Genomic DNA, 22,410 nt, shown 5'->3' with positions numbered 1-22,410 from the left:
TAGGGATTTCTGCTTCCGCTTATTCTTGTTTTTAACGTTAGTACCCGAGTTTTAGTCTTCTTCACTATTTACTATTTTTTTTTAAAAGTAGATAGGGCCCGAGTAGGAATTTAGAATGAAATTTTATTTTCGCATATTACTTGATTGGATTTTGATAAATAAATTTCTCAAATTTTATTCGTCTTTACTAAATTTTATGACTTAAACCACTTGTTCTACATTTAGTAATGACTTCGACTCAGTATAAGAAGTTGGGTTGTTACAGTTGGTATCAGAGCCCAGTGTTTTAGGTTCTGTAGACTGACCTACGATGTAAGTCATTGTTTTATTTTGGTTTTACTTCACCCTATGGCTATACGGTCCTTCGTCACTCGCCAGGTATGTCTTAAAGCCTTGCTAATGTTAAGATTATAATTTTGCCTGAATAGACTAGACCTAGAGATAGGAGTGTTAAGTCCTTGTGGTGAAAAGTTTTATTGGTAAATTTTAGGGAGAATGCCGCCACGTAGAGGTACACGTCGAGGAGGTGGTAGGGGAGGCAGAGGAGCCGGTCGTGACCAGCCGGAGGAGCAACCTGCTGTGCCGGCGGTCGACCCTAACGCACCGGTCACCCAGACGGATCTCGCCGCGATGGAGCAGCGTTATCAGGACATGCTGCAAGTTGCTCTAGCGCCTTTCCTCGCTGCCCAGCAGAACCAGGCCGCCCCTGTCCAGGCCCAGACCGTCACTCCTCCAGCCCCTGTGGAAGCTCAACCCGTGCCAGTTCAACTATCGGTTGAGGCTAAACACTTAAGAGACTTTAGGAAGTATAATCCTAAGACCTTTGACGGATCCATGGACAACCCCACAAAGGCCCAAATGTGGTTGACGTCCATAGAGACTATCTTTCGGTACATGAAGTGCCCAGAAGACCAGAAGGTGCAGTGTGCAGTTTTCTTCTTGGAGGATAGGGGCACCGCCTGGTGGGAGACTGCTGAGAGAATGCTGGGGGGCAACGTCAGCAAGATAACTTGGGAGCAGTTCAAGGAGAACTTCTATGCTAAGTTCTTCTCTGCCAACGTGAAGCACGCCAAGCTGCAAGAGTTCCTAAACTTGGAGCAAGGCAATATGACTGTGGAGCAGTACGACGCCGAGTTCGACATGCTGTCCCATTTTGCTCTCGATGTGGTAAGAGATGAGGTTGCCAGGACGGAGAAATTCGTTAGAGGACTCAGGCTAGACCTTCAGGGCATTGTCCGAGCTCTCCGGCCAGCCACTCATGCTGATGCACTACGTATAGCACTGGATTTGAGCCTGCATGAGAGAGCTGATTCGTCTAAGGCTGCCGGCAGAGGGTCAGCCTTGGGACAGAAGAGAAAGATGGAGACGCAGCCTGACGTAATACTGCAGCGAACTCTGAGGTCAGGAGGTGCCTTTCAGAGACACTGACGGGAGCTTGCAGCAGCCGGGAGGACTCTGAGAGAGCTACCCGCTTGTACTACCTGTGGGAGAGTCCATGGAGGTCGTTGCTTGGCTGGGAGTGGAGTCTACTTCAGGTGCAGACAGCCGGGGCACACTACTGACGCGTGTCCTCGGAAACCCTTTGAGACGACACCGCACCAGCCTTCTGCTTCCCAGCAGGGGAGAGTTTTTGCCACTACCCGGCAGGAGGCCGAGCGAGCTGGTACCGTGGTGACAGGTACGCTTCCAATCTTGGGGCATTATGCTTTCGTACTATTTGACTCTGGGTCATCCCACTCGTTTATATCCTCTGTATTCGTTCAGTATGTGGGTTTAGAAGTAGAACCCCTGGGTAGTGTTTTGGTTGTTTCTACTCCATCTGGGGAGGTCCTGTCGTCTAAAGAAAAAATAAAGGCATGTCGAGTAGAGATAGCGAAGCATGAGTTAGACGTGACCCTGCTAGTGTTAGACATGCAGGATTTCGATGTGATTTTAGGCATGGATTGGCTGTCAGCTAACCATGCAAGCATAGACTGTTTTGGTAAGGAAGTCGTCTTTAATCCTCCATCGGTGCCTAGTTTCAAGTTTAGGGGGGCAGGCATGGTATGTGTACCCAAGGTCATCTCAGCCATGAAGGCTAGTAAACTACTCAGCCAGGGTACTTGTGGCATCTTGGCAAGCGTAGTAGATATTAGAGAGCCAGAAGTTTCCCTATCTTCCGAACCAGTGGTAAGGGAGTACCCTGATGTTTTCCCCGACGAACTCTCAGAACTTCCGCCTCCCAGAGAGGTAGACTTCGCCATCGAGTTAGAGCCAGACACTGCCCCTATCTCGAGGGCCCCTTACAGAATGGCTCCAGCCGAGCTAAAAGAGTTGAAGGTCCAGTTACAGGAGTTGCTGGACAAGGGTTTCATCCGGCCCAGTGTGTCACCTTGGGGAGCCCCAGTGTTGTTCGTGAAGAAGAAGGATGGGTCGATGCACCTTTGTATTGACTACCGAGAGCTGAACAAGGTGATAGTTAAAAATCGCTACCCCTTGCCTAGGATTGATGACTTGTTTGATCAGTTGCAGGGAGCCACTATCTTTTCCAAGATCGACCTGCGATCAGGCTATCACCAATTGAGGATTAGGGACAGTGACATTCCCAAGACGGCCTTTCGATCGAGGTACGGACATTACGAGTTCATTGTGATGTCTTTTGGCTTGACTAATGCCCCTGCAGTGTTCATGGATTTGATGAACAGGGTGTTTAAGGACTTCCTAGACTTGTTCGTCATAGTCTTCATTGATGACACCTTGATTTACTCAAAAACTGAGGCTGAGCACGAGGAGCACTTGCACCAGGTTTTGGAGACTCTTCGAGCCAACAAGTTGTATGCCAAGTTCTCCAAGTGTGAATTCTGGTTAAAGAAGGTGACGTTCCTTGGCCACGTGGTTTCTAGTGAGGGAGTTTCTGTGGATCCAGCAAAGATCGAGGTGGTGACCAACTGGCCTCGACCATCCACAGTTAGTGAAATTCGAAGTTTTCTAGGCTTGGCAGGTTGCTACAGGAGGTTCGTGGAAGACTTCTCACGTATAGCCAGCCCGTTGACCCAGTTGACCAGGAAGGGAACCCTTTTTGTTTGGAGCCCAGCATGCGAGAGTAGCTTCCAGGAGCTCAAGCAGAAGCTGGTGACTGCACCAGTCCTGACAGTGCCCGATGGGTCGGAAAGCTTTGTGATCTATAGTGATGCCTCCAAGAAGGGACTGGGCTGTGTTCTGATGCAGCAAGGTAAGGTAGTTGCTTATGCCTCCCGTCAGTTGAAGAGTCATGAGCAGAACTACCCTACCCACGACTTAGAGCTGGCAGCTGTAGTCTTTGCACTGAAGATATGGAGGCACTACCTGTACGGTGAGAAGATACAGATTTACACTGACCACAAGAGCCTGAAGTACTTTTTCACCCAGAAGGAGTTGAACATGAGGCAGAGGAGGTGGCTCGAGTTGGTGAAAGACTATGACTGCGAGATTCTGTACCACCCAGGTAAAGCAAATGTAGTGGCTGACGCGCTGAGTATGAAGGTTGCACATTCAGCAGCGCTGATCACCAAGCAAACCCCCTTACTCAGAGATTTTGAGAGAGCCGAGATTGCAGTCTCAGTAGGAGAGGTTACCTCACAGTTGGCTCAGTTGTCAGTTCAGCCAACCTTGAGGCAAAAGATTATCGTTGCTCAGCTGAATGATCCTTACTTGGTCGAGAAGCGTCGTTTGGTAGAGACATGGCAAGGTGAGGACTTCTCCATATCCTCTGACGATGGTCTTATGTTTGAGGGACGCCTGTGTGTGCCGGAAGACAACGCAGTCAAGACAGAACTTTTGACTGAAGCTCACAGTTCTCCATTTACCATGCACCCTGGAAGTACGAAGATGTACCAGGACTTGAGGAGTGTCTAATGGTGGAGGAACATGAAGAGGGAAGTGGCAGACTTTGTCAGTAGGTGCTTGGTGTGCCAGCAGGTGAAGGCACCTAGACAGCGTCCAGCCGGGTTGTTACAACCCTTGAGTGTGCCAGGGTGGAAGTGGGAGAGTGTGTCGATGGATTTTATTACGGGACTGCCCAAGACCCTAAAGGGCTATACAGTGATCTGGGTTGTTGTCGACAGACTCACGAAGTCGGCCCATTTCGTGCCAGGGAAATCCACTTACACTGCCAGTAAGTGGGGGCAGCTATATATGACAGAGATTGTGAGACTACATGGAGTACCCGTATCCATCATTTCAGACAGAGACGCTCATTTCACATCGAAGTTCTGGAAAGGACTTCAACTTGCATTAGGTACGAGGTTAGACTTCAGCACGGCATTCCACCCTCAGACTGATGGTCAGACAGAGAGATTGAACCAGATTTTGGAAGACATGCTGCGGGCCTGCGTGCTAGAGTTTTCAGGAAGTTGGGACTCCCATCTGCATCTGATGGAGTTTGCCTATAATAACAGCTACCAGGCTACTATCGGTTTGGCACCGTTTGAGGCTCTGTATGGCAAGTGCTGTAGATCTCCTGTCTGTTGGGGCGAGGTTAGAGAGCAGAGGATGCTAGGCCCCGAGTTAGTGCAGACTACCAATGCAGCCATACAGAAGATCCGAGCTCGTATGCTGACAGCACAGAGCAGACAGAAGAGTTATGCTGATGTACGACGTAAGAATCTCAAGTTTGAGGTGGGAGACATGGTCTTTCTGAAGGTAGCACCTATGAAGGGTGTTCTGAGGTTCGTGAAGAAGGGGAAGCTGAGTCCACGCTTCGTAGGGCCGTTTGAGATACTGGAGCTGATTGGCCCCGTGGCCTACCGCTTGGCGTTGCCCCCATCTTTCTCTGCAGTGCATGACGTATTCCATGTCTCCATGCTGAGGAGGTATGTCGCAGACCCGACGCATGTAGTGGACTTCGAGCCACTGCAAGTCAGCGAGAACTTGAGCTATGAGGAGCAGCCTGTCGAGATCTTGGCAAGGGAGGTTAAGAAGCTTCGTAGTCGAGAAATTTCACTGGTCAAAGTCCTTTGGCAGAACCATGGAGTGGAAGAGGCCACGTGGGAGAGAGAAAAGGACATGAGGGCTCAGTACCCCGAGCTGTTCGAGGATTAGAACTTTCGAGGACGAAAGTTTCCTAAGGAGGGAAGGTTGTAACGCCCCAACAGATTGGGGTTTTCATTTGTTCATCGCAAGAGTAAATTTGTAAATTCGAAATTGTTATGGAATTGGATTATTTTTTACCTTATACTTAATTAAGGTTAAAGAGTTACCTTAGTTGATTACTTAATTATTGAAGTTTAAGGATAAAATAAAATAATTAATTGTGAAGGTAACAAAATTAATTAATGTCTTGGAAAGGGTAAATTGTTGGATTAATGAAGAGAGAGAGTGGATGGTTGTTATTGGATTAAAAGTAGAAAAAAAAAAGAAGAAAGGGAAGTAATAATTGTTATTTTTTTTATTTATTGTTTCTTTTAAAAAGGGGCATTGGGAGGCGTGTAATTCATCACCTTCCCAAGAAAAACCCTAGCCCAATTTTTTTCTCCACCCTAGCCGCCGTCGAGCGTCCGCCGCACAGCCCGTCTCTCGCAGCCGTCGCCCGAAGCCGAACCACCCGCATCACCCTTCGCGTCTGCAAGCCGAAGCTCCGTCGCGCCGCTTCGATCCGAGTCAGAGCAGCCGAAGCCGCGTCGTGCCGCTTCGATCCGAGGCAGAGCAGCCGAAGCCGCATCGCGTCGCTTCAATCCAACGCTGAGCAGTCGAAGCCGCGTCTGCCAGCCAGCCGCGTCCGCCTCGCCGACGTCCACACTTCGAGCTGTACGCGCGCAGCTCCGGCGCCCGAAGCTGAACCCGCGTTTTGGCCGACGCCCGAACCCGAAACCACTCCACGCCCGCGCACGCCCACTCCGAGCCGTAAGCCGAGCCCGCGTGCGCCCATCCCACGCCACGAGCCGCGCTTGTCTGTGCCGCGAGCCGAGCTGATCCCCAACCTTCAAGCCGAGCCGATCCCTGTTCTTTTCCAGCCGAGCCGCCAAGCCTAGTTTGGCTCCTCCCATCAAATTTTTGGTAAATTAATTAATTATTTTGGCATTACCCAGTAAGACTCTTTTTTCAACATTCTCTGTACACTATTTATATATATGTTTATCATTTTGATTCAAACATATGATTCTAACGGTTAATCATAACATTTCCATCAGTATTAATGCAATAAAAGAATAGAGCACTTTTTTGAGAATTCGAAGTGTAACCACCTAATATTGAATAATTGTGAGAAGAAAATGAGAAGGTAAAGATTCTTCCATAACATCATCTCTTAAATAAATATAAGAGAATTTGAAATTATCGAGAAAAGAGAAAAGAGAAAAGAGAAGAAACATTTTAGACATCAAGGAGAAAGAAAAGGAAGCATAGAAGAGAAGGAAGAAGAGTAGAGTAGAGAAAAAGACAATGATGGAGATGGAGGCGCATAACCCAGACAGGTAGGGTCCAATTCCTTCATAAAATTCAATTCCCATTACCATTTCTATCTCCATCTTCCTCCCTACTCCACCTCCATTAAAACCCACCCTTGCTTTTCCTTTCCTTCTCCTCCTTCTTCCAATTACTTCTTTTCTAATCAAACCCAACCACCCTCTTTCCTTAAATCCCCCTTCTCAATCTTCCTTCAATTTCATGCTTTCTCAACATTCTATGTCGACTATTTCCAAAGATGATAATATGGTTTTGTCCTCTGAGGACTCTTCCTCCCCCGATGATTCCGAAATCGAATTGGGGTTAGGGCTTTGTCTTGGTGTTCGTGATTCCCCGCGTAACATTCACAAAACCTCCTCTGGAGGGATTCAATTTCGTAGAATTTTAACGGCTGAGGATTTTCCTTCATCCATCTCTTCTTCTTCTTCTTCCACTTCATCTGTTTGTTCCTCGTCTTCTCTTCGTGGAGTCAATGTCACTGATGGCTCCAACACAAATTCTGATTCTTCTCCGACGACTAATGGCGGCAGGTACCTATACTGATTTCTAATTTTTTTCCCCATGAGAGGAATTCACTGTATAATTGATTGATTCCTACCAATTTTAGATTTATTCATCAACATAATTACTAGTAATGTTAATTCAGTTTACTTACTCCCCTAGCTGTGAAATTGCATGTGGTTCGCTGGCTTTGCTTTTTGAGTACATTATTTGATTCGAATTTCTGGATGTTTATCTTGATGAATCGGATACTGACAGATAGGTTTGCTGTTGCTTCCTTTTATGGTTCTTTTGGTTCCCTCTTCCTCATCCAAAAAGTAAACAGTAAGCTTAATATAGAAAGGGAATCATTTTGAATTTCTATAGTTTGGTGCTCTGCCGTACTTCATCTAATTAAATATGATACGGCTCTGAGAAAAATTGATAACTGGCCTTGCTAAACATCAAAGAACGAGATGCCTTGATATGATTTGACGGAACTGCTCTCTGTTTTTTTTTTTTAAATTAACTCTCCAAGTCAAGGCAATCTATATAATGAAACTTCAAGATAACCCAAGCATTGGTTTGAGCTAATAAATGTTCAACTCACAATCTAGCTTATGAGTCTCAAAGACTTTTCAAATTAAAGAAAAAGAATATTCTCCTTTTCGTACCTTTTCCTTTTGTTTCTGAATTTGTGCTTTTACAGATTGATTTAGAGTAGTGGATCCTTGCCAAGTTATATTTGAATATAGTTTACTGTATCACAACATCATTGACCAATTATGCAGGCGATATTTATTGATAATATCACATAATTAAAGGAAAGGAAGGAAAAGGAAAAGGAAAAGGAAAAGGAATGGAAATAATGAAAATTCTCTGAGGTTCATAAGCTAAAATTGGGAGTTGATTTTGGTTTCTTTGTATGTCATTCCTGTTTTTCTGAGGGTTGATGCCGTGGAGTACGTAGAAGCACTAAAGCATGGAAATCTGGTTCTTTTTTCTCAATACTCCTTTTCTTTTTATCAGCTCAATCCAATCCTAGCTTATTGACGTGTCTGGTAAAGGAAAATGACTGGGAGGCTCCAAGCTCAATTTCTAGACTTAGATTCTAATTCTCAAGTTAGGTTGCAGCAAATGTGCTTGATATGATGTTCTTTCGAGCACTTAAGTTTGTGATAGAATCCAAATATATTGAAAGATAAATGATAGAAAATTACAAGATAAACCAAGTTTTCAAGGTACTTGGACTCTTCAAATTTTGAGATCACTCTCAAGCTCTAAACCATTCGCCAAAATATTGTACATTCTTCTTCATTTCCCTCCTCTATTTATAACGAGCAAGTATAGCAAACTCCCTTGCTAATTATTGATATACTCTTAATATTTTAAGAACTCCCTAATACCACTCCTACTGGCTAAATAAAGGTTTATCTTTCCACCCACATAAATCCTAAAATCTGTTTGGAAGAGTGAAAGATACAAAACCAATATTCATTATTTAGAGGCTGCTGAGGATCTGCAAAATCTTTTGCACTACTTCTTATAAGAAAATTGGACAATAACATATTTGGAGTATTCGTTTCTTAGTTTACCTTTATGATCACTTGCCAGAAAGATGTTTGTATTTTGTATACATCTAGTACTTAAGACGTTCGATGCCCGTGATACTTCAAACATTTTTCAATATCGTGATCTGTCACATTCATCTTTGAATTATATTTTTTTCCTGATAGATTCTCTTTGAAAAATTATATATGCAAAGATAATTGAAGAAGTAAAAAAATTGCTAAAATAATAGAAGGGTATAAGATTTTTGTATTTGAAAGATAAGACTTGAAGTACCTTTAATAAACATTGAAATAAAAAAAATTAACCTAAAAGGAAAAAGGGGAAAGGTGAGAATGTTAAGTTTTTTGTACTTGAAAGAAAAGACTTCGAGTAATTTAATGAGTTCTATAAAACACTATTTTAAAAATGAGAGATTGTAATCAACACAAAATTTCTTAAATTATAACAAATATTTTGTTTAGAGGTAGGTTACTTTGATTCTAAAATATATAATAAAATAAAGTACTTCACATTATTTATTATTATTGTAGCAAGAAGAAGATTAGTATATCAATTAAAAGAAAATGAAAAACCTAAAAACATATTTGTAGTTACCAAGTAATTAAGCCTATGTCATAGTGTGCTTGTCTTTTTTTAGTACAAAAAAGAACCAAGTCAATAATGAAAATATCAAAACAAAGAAAACATCCATATTGATGGTCTACAAAGACACAAGAATAATCTTCTAACCTTTTATCTTTTTTAAGAATAATCTTCTAACCTGTAAATTTATTCCACAAACATTTGCTAGCATGAGTAGAAGAGATACATAATTACTTAAAACTCTTGAAGTGCAATGAAAATCCTTAATAATTTTTTGTTTGTCTGTCAATCATACAAAAAAAAATTGCTAGAGAAAAAAGTGTAGATGAAGGAACAAAAAAAAAGTCCTTACCTATCATTCTTTAAATTAAAAAATGAATCTTGAGAGAAATTGGGGTGTGTGCAAAAGAAACCAAAAGAAGACGAGTTTTATAAAATGTAGTGAAGAAGGCTCCTTTTATAGTAACAAGAATGATATTGCAAAACTACTAAAATTCTAAAAGTTTTGAAATCAATGTAACTATAAATTAAAGGTAAAGTCATAAATTCTAGGGTGATTTTCTTTTTAGAGATAAATAGATAAAGACATTTCATATTCTACATTATTCACGTTTGATTACATTTAATGATAATTAATAATTAGAAATCATTTTTATTAATAGAACTCAAATAAAAGGTTAATGATAAAAGAAAGAAAAACTAAAAAAACAATTACAACAATGAGGATAGTGGTGTGAGGTAGCTTTTAAGAGTTGATTCAAGTGATTTAATTATCAATATTACATTTGATTTAAAAATGACAAAATTACCCATCAAATTAGTAATGAAAATGGTTATAAAGAAAGGGTAAAATAGGGAGAAAAAATTTCTCCATATAGAGGCTTTTATATATAGCATAGATATAGATATAGATATAGATTTTCTGGTGTAATGATACACTCATATACCATCTATACATAGTCATACTTTTCCTTCCTTATCAATAATTGGAAACCTTTTTTGTCTGTCTCTGAATGGTGCCCCTCTTTTTCCTTTCTCTTTGGATATTTTATTCAATCAAAGAAATCATTTCTTATAAAAAAAGGAAAAAAAAAGTTTATTTTTAGATCATGAAAGTGACTTTAAGCACACAATAATCTTTACTTTTTCAATGGTTCCTAAAAACAGTTTTAGAAAATCTATCTTTGGGATCATTTACAAAATAAATTCCTATCTGTACTTCGGAATTGCATACCGATAGGTTTTTATGCACTTGGCCTAATTGTATTGTTGAAATAGTAATAGTTGCAGTATGTGAAACATTCTTTGAGTGCACTTTGACCGGCTACTTTTTGCTTAACGGGATTCTGGAGTAATAATTAGAAATGGAGGCAATTATTCTTCTTATACTGAAGGTTGAGTAGTTCCCATGTCACGTAATCGATGACTTATCTTCTGGTTTGTAGAATACTAGTCTTTGGAGTTGAGTGAGGTAGATTTTACTTGACCTTCTGGATTAGTAAATCAGTAGTCTTCTAGTTTGTGAGTTAAATGATGTATCGTATGGATTTCTGGGCTTAATGGATTAATGAAACATAAAAATACACTCTAGGGCTTACTTTCATCATTTGGAGGTGTCAAGAACAGAATCTGTGAATATACCTGTTTTAAGTTTGAGTGGCATGTAGACTAAAACAGTTTTATGAAGGTTTTTGCCCCTCCCTAATATTCGTGCACATGTTCAAGCCAACATACGACTCGTTTCCAAGACATTTAATATTCTATATAGTTAGCTATCAAGATTCAAACCTATGTAGCACCATAGTTTACAGCTTATTTGTTTGGCTTGGGCAAAGGTGGTTACAGTTTCGTAACATTTGTCTCATGAGTCGTCGGAAAAGAGAAATCTCAAAACTACGCATATTTAAAATTTTAGCATCAGGTAATGTGTAGAATTTCACATCTCAAATGCATCAATCTTTTTCTCAGGTAACTTTGAATGTCACAGTAGTCACCTATATATTTTGAGGATGCTTGAAAAAAAAAACAGAGAAGCTTTAATGATGTTAGTAACTTTGATTTTGGCACGGTGGATTATATTGTAATATTTTTTATTTACTTTCAGAAGTAGCCAGGTTGTGGGTTGGCCCCCAATCAGAGCTTCTAGGATCAGTACCTTGGTTAACCAGGCAAAACCTCATTCTGTAGAAGAATTCAAGGTAGATGCTGGAAAGGATAAAAACAAGCATCAGAAGGAAGGAGCGCTCAAGAGTATTATTAGTGGTAAAGACCAATCAAAGGAAGAGAGTAGGAATTCCAGAAATTCCGTGTACGTGAAGGTGAATATGGATGGAGTTCTCATTGGACGAAAGGTTAACCTTAGTGCTCACAGTAGCTATGAAACCTTGGCCCAAACAATTGAGAACATGTTCCTTGATCCTACTGCTCTGGTTAACTCAACTGGTAATTCCTTTATGACCTCTGCTATCTCGTGACTAGAAGTGAATTTTGTAGTTTCAATATCTCTAAAATGGGGTATTTGCAATTCAATAAGAAGTGAATATCCTTTAGAGTTCAATTTATATTGTATTAATGCTTCTTTTTGCCTTAATGGAATTAAGTTTTGCCATAAAGATCTGCAGGGTTACTCTAAAGCTGCCTAACAGAAGGTTAATTCAAAAATTAAAGTGCGAATTTCAGGAAGAAAGACTCTCTTCCTGAATTAAATGATAGTAATTTAGGGAATTTCTTGCTTGGGGTGGGCTCAACCATTATCTTTATTGAATTGTGGAGAATACCTCGTGAAGCAACAATTTATAACTCATACATTTATTGTTATTTTATCATGAAATTTGTGGCTCTAGAACTAAGTCATAAAGTTTGATGTTCACTGTTTGAAATCCAATAATGATGCTTTGTCTTCTGATGCAGGATCAAGCATAAAGGAACATGACGGAGTGAGACCCTCCAGATTACTAAATGGACATTCTGGGTACATGCTTACTTATGAAGACAGGGAAGGAGATTGGATGCTAGTCGGCGATGTTCCTTGGGGGTATGCATCTTATCTCTCTAGTTGGTGTGATCGAAATTTTATATTTAAGCAATGAAATAGAAAATTTCTAAAAGGTCCCATTTTCTTCTGCTGGAGGTCTGAGCCCTCAAGTTGGACTTCGTAAACTTTTAACCTAATCTCGCACAATCGTCTGAGCTAGAAATTTTCTATATGTAGCATGTCTTGCAATTTTTAGGTGGGGTATTCTTCTATTTGTTTTGATTTTCTTTTCTTTCTTGTTATGTTTGGTTTTCCTTCTTTCCACCACCCAAAAAACCGCTTGAGTCTGAAACAATGAAAAATCCTAAGCCAGATCGTATGGGGGAATCAATTATATTTGAACATCCATCTTTACTTCTAAAATTAATGATCTCTTGAGTCTTCAACTCGTCGAGTGGACTCTATTATCAACATGGACATCTTTTCTCTTTATTTTGTTTCATTTTTCTTACTGGTATAATAATTTTGATTCCTTTATCATACATCCAGAATGTTTACCCACTCGGTGAAGAGGCTCAGGATAATGAGAGCAACAGAACTCAATCAAATTGGCAGGTGATCTGCCAGCAAGATTGGAACTCACCAACTGAAGATGTTTTATTTTTCATTTTCATTTTCTTTAGCACGACACCTATTCTCTGTGGGGAGTTTGAAGCTCTTTAGCAGCAAGAGAAGGGATTGGTGGTCTTATTTGAGGAAGGCCAATATGCATGGGACTGAGGCAAAGCTTGAAAAACTGTGTAAATGAGGTAATAGGCGAAGCATTTTGAATGCAAAAGGATTGGTCTTTTCTTCTTCTTCTTCTTCTTCTTCTTCTTCTTCTTCTTCTTATTATTATTATTATTATTCCCTCTGCTCTGGGAATTGTCAACTTGTGTAATTTGGAAGTCGTAGCCATAAAGCCATGCACAGATACGGATGTGGGAATGTTTGTTGTGAATATGAGAGCAAATAATGCTCAGCTTAAGCCTTTTTTGGCCATGAAGGGCTTTTTTTTTTCTTCAAATGCTGTAATATTCCCTGTTTTAGTTTTCTTCTCACTCAATGGAGATGGGAGATGATGATGTGCTTATGTGTGTTTAAACAGGGGAAATTTTGGAATTTCATTTAGAAAAAAAATGGATTACAACAATGCTTGTATTGCTCTTATATATATTGCTTGAAACTTCAAATGATATTTGTTATACAAGCCTTTCCATTTTCAATTTATATTTGCTACCCCCAAGATTTCTGGTTTTGTCCATGAAAGGTAAAAAAGAATTAACATTCTAATGGCAGATATGCAATTTATACTATACATTATCTGCTCTTGTACACACCCAACAAATTATGAGCCAATCATTACAATTAATTAAGAAACAGAGTAAAAAAAGTGGATCAATCCTACGTACAATGATGAATGTAAAAGGATCAAAATGGGGGGCTGGGATTTTAAGGCCAATTCATTAGAGAACTCCTTTGTTTCCTTCTTCCTAAAGAAGGCCATTTACAGGTGAAGTGCTGAAAACTGGCTTCTCTTTGTTAGTTCCAAATCCTTCATTCCCACTGTTGCTTTTTCTCCTTGGTTTTGCTTCTCCAAGCATTGTTATTATATCTCTCATGGAAGGTCTGTCTTTTGGATGCTTTGCTGTGCAGAGAAGTGCTATTCTAAGAACAAACAGCATTTCTTCTTGAACATGCTTGAAGTTCCCCAGATTGGGATCTAATGCTTCTTCTAAAGGCCTATTGTCTCTAACTTTCCTTTTTATCCATTCAACAATGTCCACAGATTCTCCGAACTCGGGATCTAATGGTTTCTTCCCTGTTAGTAGCTCTAGAAGAACAACGCCGTAGCTGTAAATGTCAATCTTTTCATCCACCTTTAAAGTGTATCCATATTCTGCAAAATGGTTAATCTTGGAGTTCAGTAACTTCTACCCTTGCATTTGTTAATAAGAAATGTCGAAAAACAAAACATACCTGGGGCAATGTATCCATAGGATCCAGCTACCATTGAAACCGTCTCGTTCTTTCGAGCCATCATCCGTGCCAAACCGAAATCAGCTAACCGTGCTTCGAGATTTGAATCAAGAAGTATATTATTTGGCTTAACGTCACGATGTATGATGGGTGGGTTGCAATCGTGATGGAGATAAGCTAAACCTTGCGCAACTCCAATCGCTATGTTGTATCTTGAAACCCAGTCTACAAGCAGCCTCCCTGCTTGTTTTCCATGTAAGGCTTCTCCAAGGCTCCCATTTTGCATAAACTCATAGATGATCATGACATCGACATCGTTGTGCATGAATCCAAGTAAGCGAACTATGTTCCTGTGCCTTAACTTCCCCAGCAAATTCACTTCTCCTACTAAACCTTCACAACTTCCAATTTCAAGATCTGGTTGTGATCTCCACAGCTTTTTAACTGCCACAATTGTCTTTAGTTGTGGCATTTCAGCTTTATACACAATCCCAGTTGCTCCCATTCCAATTACATTTGATTCCTTGATGCAAGTCAAAATGTCACTGCTTGTGAATCCAAGCCTTTGGAACGCCATCAATCTCCATGGCCAATCTCCACCACCCATTTCATATCTCCCTTCAAAACAACTTCCACTTGAGTACCATCTCTTGTACAGCGATCGAACAGCGAAAAGAGTGATACAGATTGCTAACAATCCAGATATTCCAATGACCCAACCGGTGATAATGTGTGACGTGTGCGAGTTCCCATGCCCTGATGTATATGCTAAATTTGGTGAACATGGAGGTAGGACAGCTCCACATAGACCAGCATTACCTTGAAGATCACTCGGATTGATTGTTCTTAACACACCATTTAATGGCACTGGACCCTCAAGCTTATTGTATGACACATTAAGCGATTCAAGTGCAGGGGATATACCGAAATTATCGGGTATTCTACCAGTAAGAGAGTTATTTGATAGATCCAGGACGGACAATGAAGGCATATTTGCAATCTGTTTTGGGATTTCTCCGGTTAACTTATTGTTTCTAAGATTCAGATTTACCAATCTCTCACATGAAGCAATGCTTTCTGGAATGCTTCCTGTGAAATGGTTTGAAGATAGATCAAGAAGGGAAAGTGCAGGACATTCCTGAAATTGATCTGGAATTTCACCTTCTAAGTTATTGTCAGAGACTATAAAAGTTTGAAGATTCGGAATGGAGAGAATTGAGGGAGGAAGAGAAGAATGGAGGTCATTTTCAGAGAGATCGATAAAAGAAAGGGACGTGGAAGATGAAATATCACTTGGGATACTACCAAAAAGACTGTTGTTGGCTAATTCTAGCCTCTGGAGTTTCCCAAGCTTTCCAAAACCAACTGGAATCGTACCAGATAGCAGATTGTTCTGCATTCGAACACGAACGAGCGAGTAACACGATGACAATCCAATTGGAATCGAACCCGAAAAGGCATTGTTGAAGAGGATGAGCTTGGTTAGATTGCTTCTATTACATAAAGAAGCAGGAATTGGACCAGAGAAGGAATTGGATGAAACATCCAACCATACCAACTCCGAGTTCTTGCCGAGATCGGCAGGCAATTGGCCCGAAAAAGAGTTGTTCCAAAGCTCTAGAACCTGCAATTTTGTCAGCCCTCCAATTCCAGGAGGCACTTCACCAGATAGCTTGTTGCACATCAAATTCAGCAGCTGCAAGTTCTTCAATTCAGCAACCTCAGCTGGAATCTCCCCTGTTAACTTGTTGTCTGAAAGATCAAGAAAGACTAATGAAGTAGCATTGCCAATCGATGATGGAATTCGATCTTCGAATTGGTTCTTATAAAGGAACAAAGTCTCAAGTTCTTTAAGCCTCCCAAGCTCAGTAGGAATCCCACCACCAAGATTACCCACAGCCAAATCAAGATACTTCAGATTAGTGAGATTTCCAAATTCTGATGGAATCCCTCCTTCAAACTCATTGTATCCAATAATAACAGTCTCTAACGATGACATCTGACCGATCTCGGCCGGGATTCGACCGGTCAGATTGTTCCCAGAAAGTCCAAGAAACTTCAACTTCTGCAAGTTCTTGAAAGATATAGGAATTGGCCCTTCAAGAAAACTCCCCCGAAGATCCAAAATCTCCATTAAAGTTGCATTTCCAAGATCTTCAGGGATTAAACCAGAGAAATTGTTGCTTGAAGCATTGAAATTCGTCAATCCAACCACTCCCCCAAACCCCACAGGAATTTCACCGACGAAATAGTTTTGACTCACATCAAAACTCTTCAAGGAAGTGAGATTGCCAATAGATTTTGGCAAAGAAGATGAAAACCCATTGCAGCTCAAGTCAAGAGAAGTAAGCTTTGTTAATTTCTGTAAGTCGTTGGACAAAATGCCGCTGAGATTCATACGAGAAAGGCTTAGTTTCTCAACAGCTCCTTCTGAGTTGCACAGAACTCCAGTCCAATTACAATGCTTTGCAAACTTGTCATTTCCATCGCCCAACTTCCAATCTCTGAGCCATTTCAATGGATCAACAAGCCCCGATTTAATCGAAGCCAAAGCCAAAGCTTCCTCACTAAACCCAGAAGCAGAACAGTGAGTGTAAAAACCAATACAACAGTATAGAAACACACAAAAAAAAATCTGGGTTATCGATTTCATCCTCTTTTTCGGCATACCCACTTCTTGATTTCTCTCAGATTTCCACCATTTTCAGAAAAATCAAAAGAACAGAGAGAAAGAAAGAGAGAGAGAGAGGTTTTTGGTAGTGGGAAGAATTTGGGTAAGATGCGGTGTGTGAATTTAAATATATAAATGGAATTACATAAAAAAGAAATGATGGAATCGAACTATGGAACTGAAAAAAATTTGATGGGGGGTTGTAAGTGAGCTGTTAAATCTGCAAATAATGACGAAGAAGGATTTGGATTTATTTGAAAGTTTCTCCGACATTAAACATGGAAGAGAATTATGTGCTCTATCTCTTATTACTATTATTGCTCCTCCTCTTTCTATGAACACAGCATTTTTCTTCAAAAAGGAAAAAAAAAACAATTAAATTTTACATAATGCAGATTTGAAGAAGATAGTCAACTTGATGTGCGACTCATCCTAATGTGATTCTTTTTTTCCTTTCCACCCTTTTTACCTCTATTTTAACCCAAAAAAAAAAATTCCGTTATTTTAAAATATAATAAAATAAGTCAACTTATTTATAAATATAATAAAATGTTATTGTCTGATGACAATGGTAAATATTCATCGATACTAATAGTTACTAATAGATGTTGATTGAAATGATTGAATTTAGATTTTGAAACCTAAACTTAGCACTATATTATTCAAAATAATTAAATTGTTATTTTTCCAACCCTCTTCAGGAAGAAGATTTAGTCAACTTGGTGTGTGTGAGTCGTCCAAATGTGAGTCTAGTTTCATTTGTACCCTTTCTAGATAATATTTTAATTCCCACCTTCCTTTTTTCAGGCACTATATGTCACAACAATAATTGGCATAATATGATTATGAACAAAAAATGATTGACACCTATACTTTGCCAATGGTTTCATTTTCCATCCTAAGTTTTCAATTTCATCATATTACACTTTCAAAATTAGACATGGTTACTTTACTTAATTTAGAATTTCAATTTTTAGTTTAATATAACCTTAATTCTTCTCATATACCAACATTTTAGAAATCCGTATCTACTTGTTACATAATTAACTTTTATGGATTCATTATGCATCAAATTCATTGATATTTTAAAACTTTGATTGGGACAAAACGATTGTTAGATTTTTAAATTAGATATTTTTAAATTTAAAGACCAAATAGATACAAACTTAAAATTTCATACATTGAACTAATAATTCTAACCCTTATACTGAAAATTTGGTGGTTTAGATTTTGACGAGTGAATGTATGATTTGTAAAGTAAATGTATAATGTTTAAATATGATTAAAAGAAAAAGAAAAGGAGTTTTATAGCCATTTGGATAGATTTAAATCATATTCCTCTAGACTCTATGTATAATAACTTAATTTGTGAGTTTTTCCCTACACTTCATGAATATTTAAGTAATTTCTCTAAGTTTCTTCTAATCATTTAAGGAAAAAAATGTTTAAATAATTGAGTTAACTTCAATCTAACATTATTTGAAATAAGATAATTTATTATTATTATTATTATTATTATTATTATTATTATTATTATTATTATTATTATTATTATTATTATTATTATTATTATTATTTGACATTGTGTAAGAGCTTTATTAAAAGAGAAAGAAAAAAGAAAAAGAAAAAAAGAAAAGAAAGGAAAAGTTGTGAATAAATTTTATAGTTTAAAGCCACTTTGAATTTGGGTTGGATGCTATATTATTTTGCAAAGGGTGTGAAACCCAAGACTACATGATCAAATGATTTTAGGCTTTTACTAAATCTTCTTGAAACTCTCAACTTTAGGAATTAAAATTGGAAGGGTAAATCCTAAGCATGACAAAGATTCATAAAATTGAAGCATAGGTTACACCAAATTTCTACAAATAAAATAATTTTGATCTACAAAAAGTTTGGACATTTCATGTAAAAAGTAAACCCATAAACTATTATCATGGCTAATTAATTTGGTTTGTTTTATTGCAAATCCTCTTTTGTATCTTTCTAACATTTATTTCAAGGGATTAGAATATGTCATAAAGTTTTTTTTTTCTTTTCTTCTTTCTTAAATGACTATCTCAATAATGCTTCAAACTTTGCAAAAAAAAAAAAAGATTTTTGCGTAATAACAATAATAAATTTGTAACGAGGAATAGAGCACTACAACAAAGAAAAGAAAAAAAAAACTCTTATTCCCAAATCACTAAAAGAACTCAATCATAAAAAAAGAATTTAGAAATTTCTAGATGTCTCGTATATTGGAGCTATAATAATATATTTACTGAGAATTTGATCTAGTGTTTTAATTAATTCAGCTGAAATTAGGATATGAGTTTTTTAATCCTAGATAAGTTAGGTTATCTTTCAAGCTAAATGGCTTAGGGCATGAATTTCGCATGCTCTATTCATCTAAATTTCGAAGCTTTACCTTAACCTTATCTATTGGTTGAGATTGAAGCAAAGAAGGTTGGTTTGAACTTTTGACCTACATCCATCCTATTCTCAAAGTTCAAATAGGTCATAGTATGCTCCATTTGCCAAACAAAGAAGGTTGGCCATGACCTCATCCTTGGTCGAGATCGAAGCTGATCAGGCTGGCTCAAAGCCTAGTTACTTTTTTCTTAAGCTCATTTCAATCTCTCGACTCAATTGCTTGTCTTATTACGATTGTTTACCATAGTCAACACAGTCGTTAAATTTGAAGCTTTTAACAATTATTTACATTGGACAATATGATCGCTTACCCTAACCAACACGATCGCTTACTATGATCAATACGATCATTTACCATGGTTAACACGATTGTTTACACCATAGTCAACACGATTGTTTACACCATGGTCAACTCGATTGTTTAAAGTATCTTATTTCACTGCACTATAGTCTATCATTGTAATATTTCTTAAACGACCGTGTAGTTATGGTAAACGATTATGTATACGGATCCGAAAATCGTTTAGATTATATTATACGATTGTTTACCAATCTCGAAACTATCTTGTTATAAGATTATATACCTCATTTAGATTTCGTACAAAATTGTTTAGATCTTATACAAGATCATGTACCAAGACTGTTTACCAAGATTTGAGCGATCGTGTATCAATATCTGAACGATCATGTGCTACGCTTTCTATGCGTATGTGTGGTTGATTATTTCACATTGTAGGCTTTTGGATGTTTTCTATTTTTTATAATTATTCTATACAATGTAAATATTTTTGCGTTTTGTTCTATTTTTTAAAAACTCCTTGCTTTTATAATTTTTTTTTTCTAATAGGAACTAAGTTAAAGGATTACAAAGGTGGAAAGACATTTGCGTCTGGCAGATAGGGTCTCTAAAAAATAAATTGTTACATGTAACCATAGACTAAATTGTTTAGGATTTTAAAATAAAACGATTAAATCATTACAAATAGTAAAATTATTTATTTATTTAATTATTATTATTTAGTTTCTTAAAGTAAACGTTTCTCTTCAATTATTTACTTTTGATTAGAAGTTCAATGTTAAAAATGGAGAGAAATGCCACTTTTGTACTTTTTTTTTTCCCACTTACTTTTAGGATGGAGATGAAGCTATGGGCATGTTTGGTATTCGGCTGAAAACAATTCTGAAAAACAACTATAAACTCAATTCAATTTTTTCTAAATTTAAAATGTGTATTATGTAATTATTATAAGTTATATTAAATTCTAAATTCCATCATTCGGATAAAAAGTTAAAAGCCAGTGAAAAAGTAGTTTTAAACTTTAGAATTTAGTTCATATGGTTTCATATAACTCCATAAATAAACTATATGGTTTGTTAAACGTTCTTGAATTTCTACCTTAGAGATTATTTATGAATTTCTTATCAAACTAAACTAAATTTTAATTTCTTCCAAGCCATAGGGACAACAATTCCAATTTATTTTATACATTATATAATATATAAAAATAATAATTCTACAATTTTTTAAACATAAAATCAGGTTTACAAATGAATTATTATTAATTTGTTGTATACTAATATTTAGTGAGTAACTATAACTAGTTTGAAATTGTCTAAATTAGAATCCAATTTTTGAATTTGCCAAACATATATCTGAAAACTTCAATTACAATTCTTTATTTTTGAATTTTTGTTTTCAGATTTTCTACTAAACTGAAATCCATTTTAATAGGAGGTCTTTTTAAAAATATAACCAAACGGCTAAATATTTAGACTGAATAATTTCGAAAAACGGAAAAAGTCCATAGACCCACAATGAAAAATACAACGATCGTTTAGACTTGGCTATTGTTTAAATTTGATCGTTTAAATTTGAATAGACAAATCTAAACAACTTATTTTTTCAATTATATCATTTAATTTGGTTATACGAATCGTTTAATTTGGTTACACATTCGTTTGATTTGGCTACCCAAATCTAAACAATTGTTTTTAAAAATTTGGTATAGGATCGTTTAGATTTGTTTATTTATTTTTTTTAATCGTTTAGATTTGGCTATTCCAATTTGAACAATTTTTTTTTAAGATTCTTTATATACCGTATTTTAGATTTGACTATTTTTTGTATACAATCTCAAATCTAAACAACCCAAAATAAAAGAAGAGGAAAAGAAGAAAGACGATGATGAGGAGAAGAGAGATAGAAGAGCTAACAAATTTGGAATATATTTAAAAAATGACTAACTTCATAAACTTTGTTACTAAATAAATAATTTTTGTGGTTTGTTATATTTATGAAAATTAAAATAAATGTTAAAGCTTAGATAATTAAATTGGAAAGATATTGTTAAGGAGGTGATTGGATAGAATGGTTAGCCATAAAACCCACCGAACGAAAGAGTGTTGGGATGAAGAGATGGATTGTGACGAAGGAATCTTCCTCCCCATGTTATAACAATGACATAAACACAAACACCAAAATAAGGACAAAATACCCCTTAATAATAATAATAATAATAATAATAATCTTCTTCTTCACTACCCATCCCAATAGACACCAAATCTAGATTGTAGGACACCCCCATCCCTAAATCCTATTCCCCATTTTCTCTCTCTCTCTCTCTCTCTCTACAAATTTCTTTTTATTTTTTAAAAACGTTCCTCAACTTTACCAATCATTTACTCCCTTCAACTTTCTTTTATGTACAATTATGGATTCTAAACAAAATTACATTTTCTATGTTATATCTTTTAACAATTTAATATCAATTGCGAAAAGTATATCAGAGTAATGATAAGATTTATATATATAAATTGTTCAATAGTATGTCTTAACATGTTATAAATATATTTTAAAATACAAAGATTGTTGTCATGGAAAACTTGCTGCATGTCTTTGACACTCTTTTAGTCCACTATTTTAGTTCGGACAAGTGACTTGAGTTAACTTGCGTGAAGGTACTTGTACTGATGTGCTGTCAAGTTAAGTACACTCTGAGACCTAAGTCATTACATGTATTATTTATCTCAATTAGGCACAGAGAGAGTTGCTTACTTATTCTCCTTAATCTGACAATATGAAATTATTGATATAACATTTTTCTCTAACACCCGCGGGAGTTTACACATGTACTGGTGTGTCAAATTGAGTGTATGACCCTCAAAGGTTCAGAGTGCAAGTGACAAGCTCAATTTGTCATTTCTCTCCTCTCTGAAACTCTTTGAGCTTAGTTGGTTGACTCAAAATTCAAGGGTTTTCACTTTTGGAATGTGTGAA

General features: G+C 37.3%; 2 protein-coding genes across 2 annotated transcripts; one reads left to right on the top strand and one right to left on the bottom strand.

Annotated features, from left to right (window-relative positions):
• The first annotated feature begins 6,353 nt into the window (after window positions 1–6,353).
• On the top strand, window positions 6,354–13,277 carry LOC103489837 (auxin-responsive protein IAA11). The gene is made up of 4 exons (XM_008449148.3): window positions 6,354–6,950; window positions 11,159–11,496; window positions 11,965–12,088; window positions 12,578–13,277. The coding sequence occupies exons 1-4, from the start codon at window positions 6,622–6,624 to the stop codon at window positions 12,645–12,647; spliced, it is 861 nt and encodes a 286-aa protein (XP_008447370.2). The 5' UTR covers window positions 6,354–6,621; the 3' UTR covers window positions 12,648–13,277.
• Window positions 13,208–17,116, bottom strand: LOC103489838 (MDIS1-interacting receptor like kinase 1). The gene is made up of 2 exons (XM_008449151.3): window positions 14,048–17,116; window positions 13,208–13,967 (listed from the first exon to the last, which is right to left on the bottom strand). The coding sequence occupies exons 1-2, from the start codon at window positions 16,713–16,715 to the stop codon at window positions 13,561–13,563; spliced, it is 3,075 nt and encodes a 1,024-aa protein (XP_008447373.2). The 5' UTR covers window positions 16,716–17,116; the 3' UTR covers window positions 13,208–13,560.
• Window positions 17,117–22,410: the final 5,294 nt, after the last annotated feature.

Source organism: Cucumis melo, chromosome 4 (assembly GCF_025177605.1).
Source record: "Cucumis melo cultivar AY chromosome 4, USDA_Cmelo_AY_1.0, whole genome shotgun sequence".
NCBI classification, from domain to species: domain Eukaryota; kingdom Viridiplantae; phylum Streptophyta; class Magnoliopsida; order Cucurbitales; family Cucurbitaceae; genus Cucumis; species Cucumis melo.
This window is presented reverse-complemented; position numbering and strand designations above follow the sequence as displayed.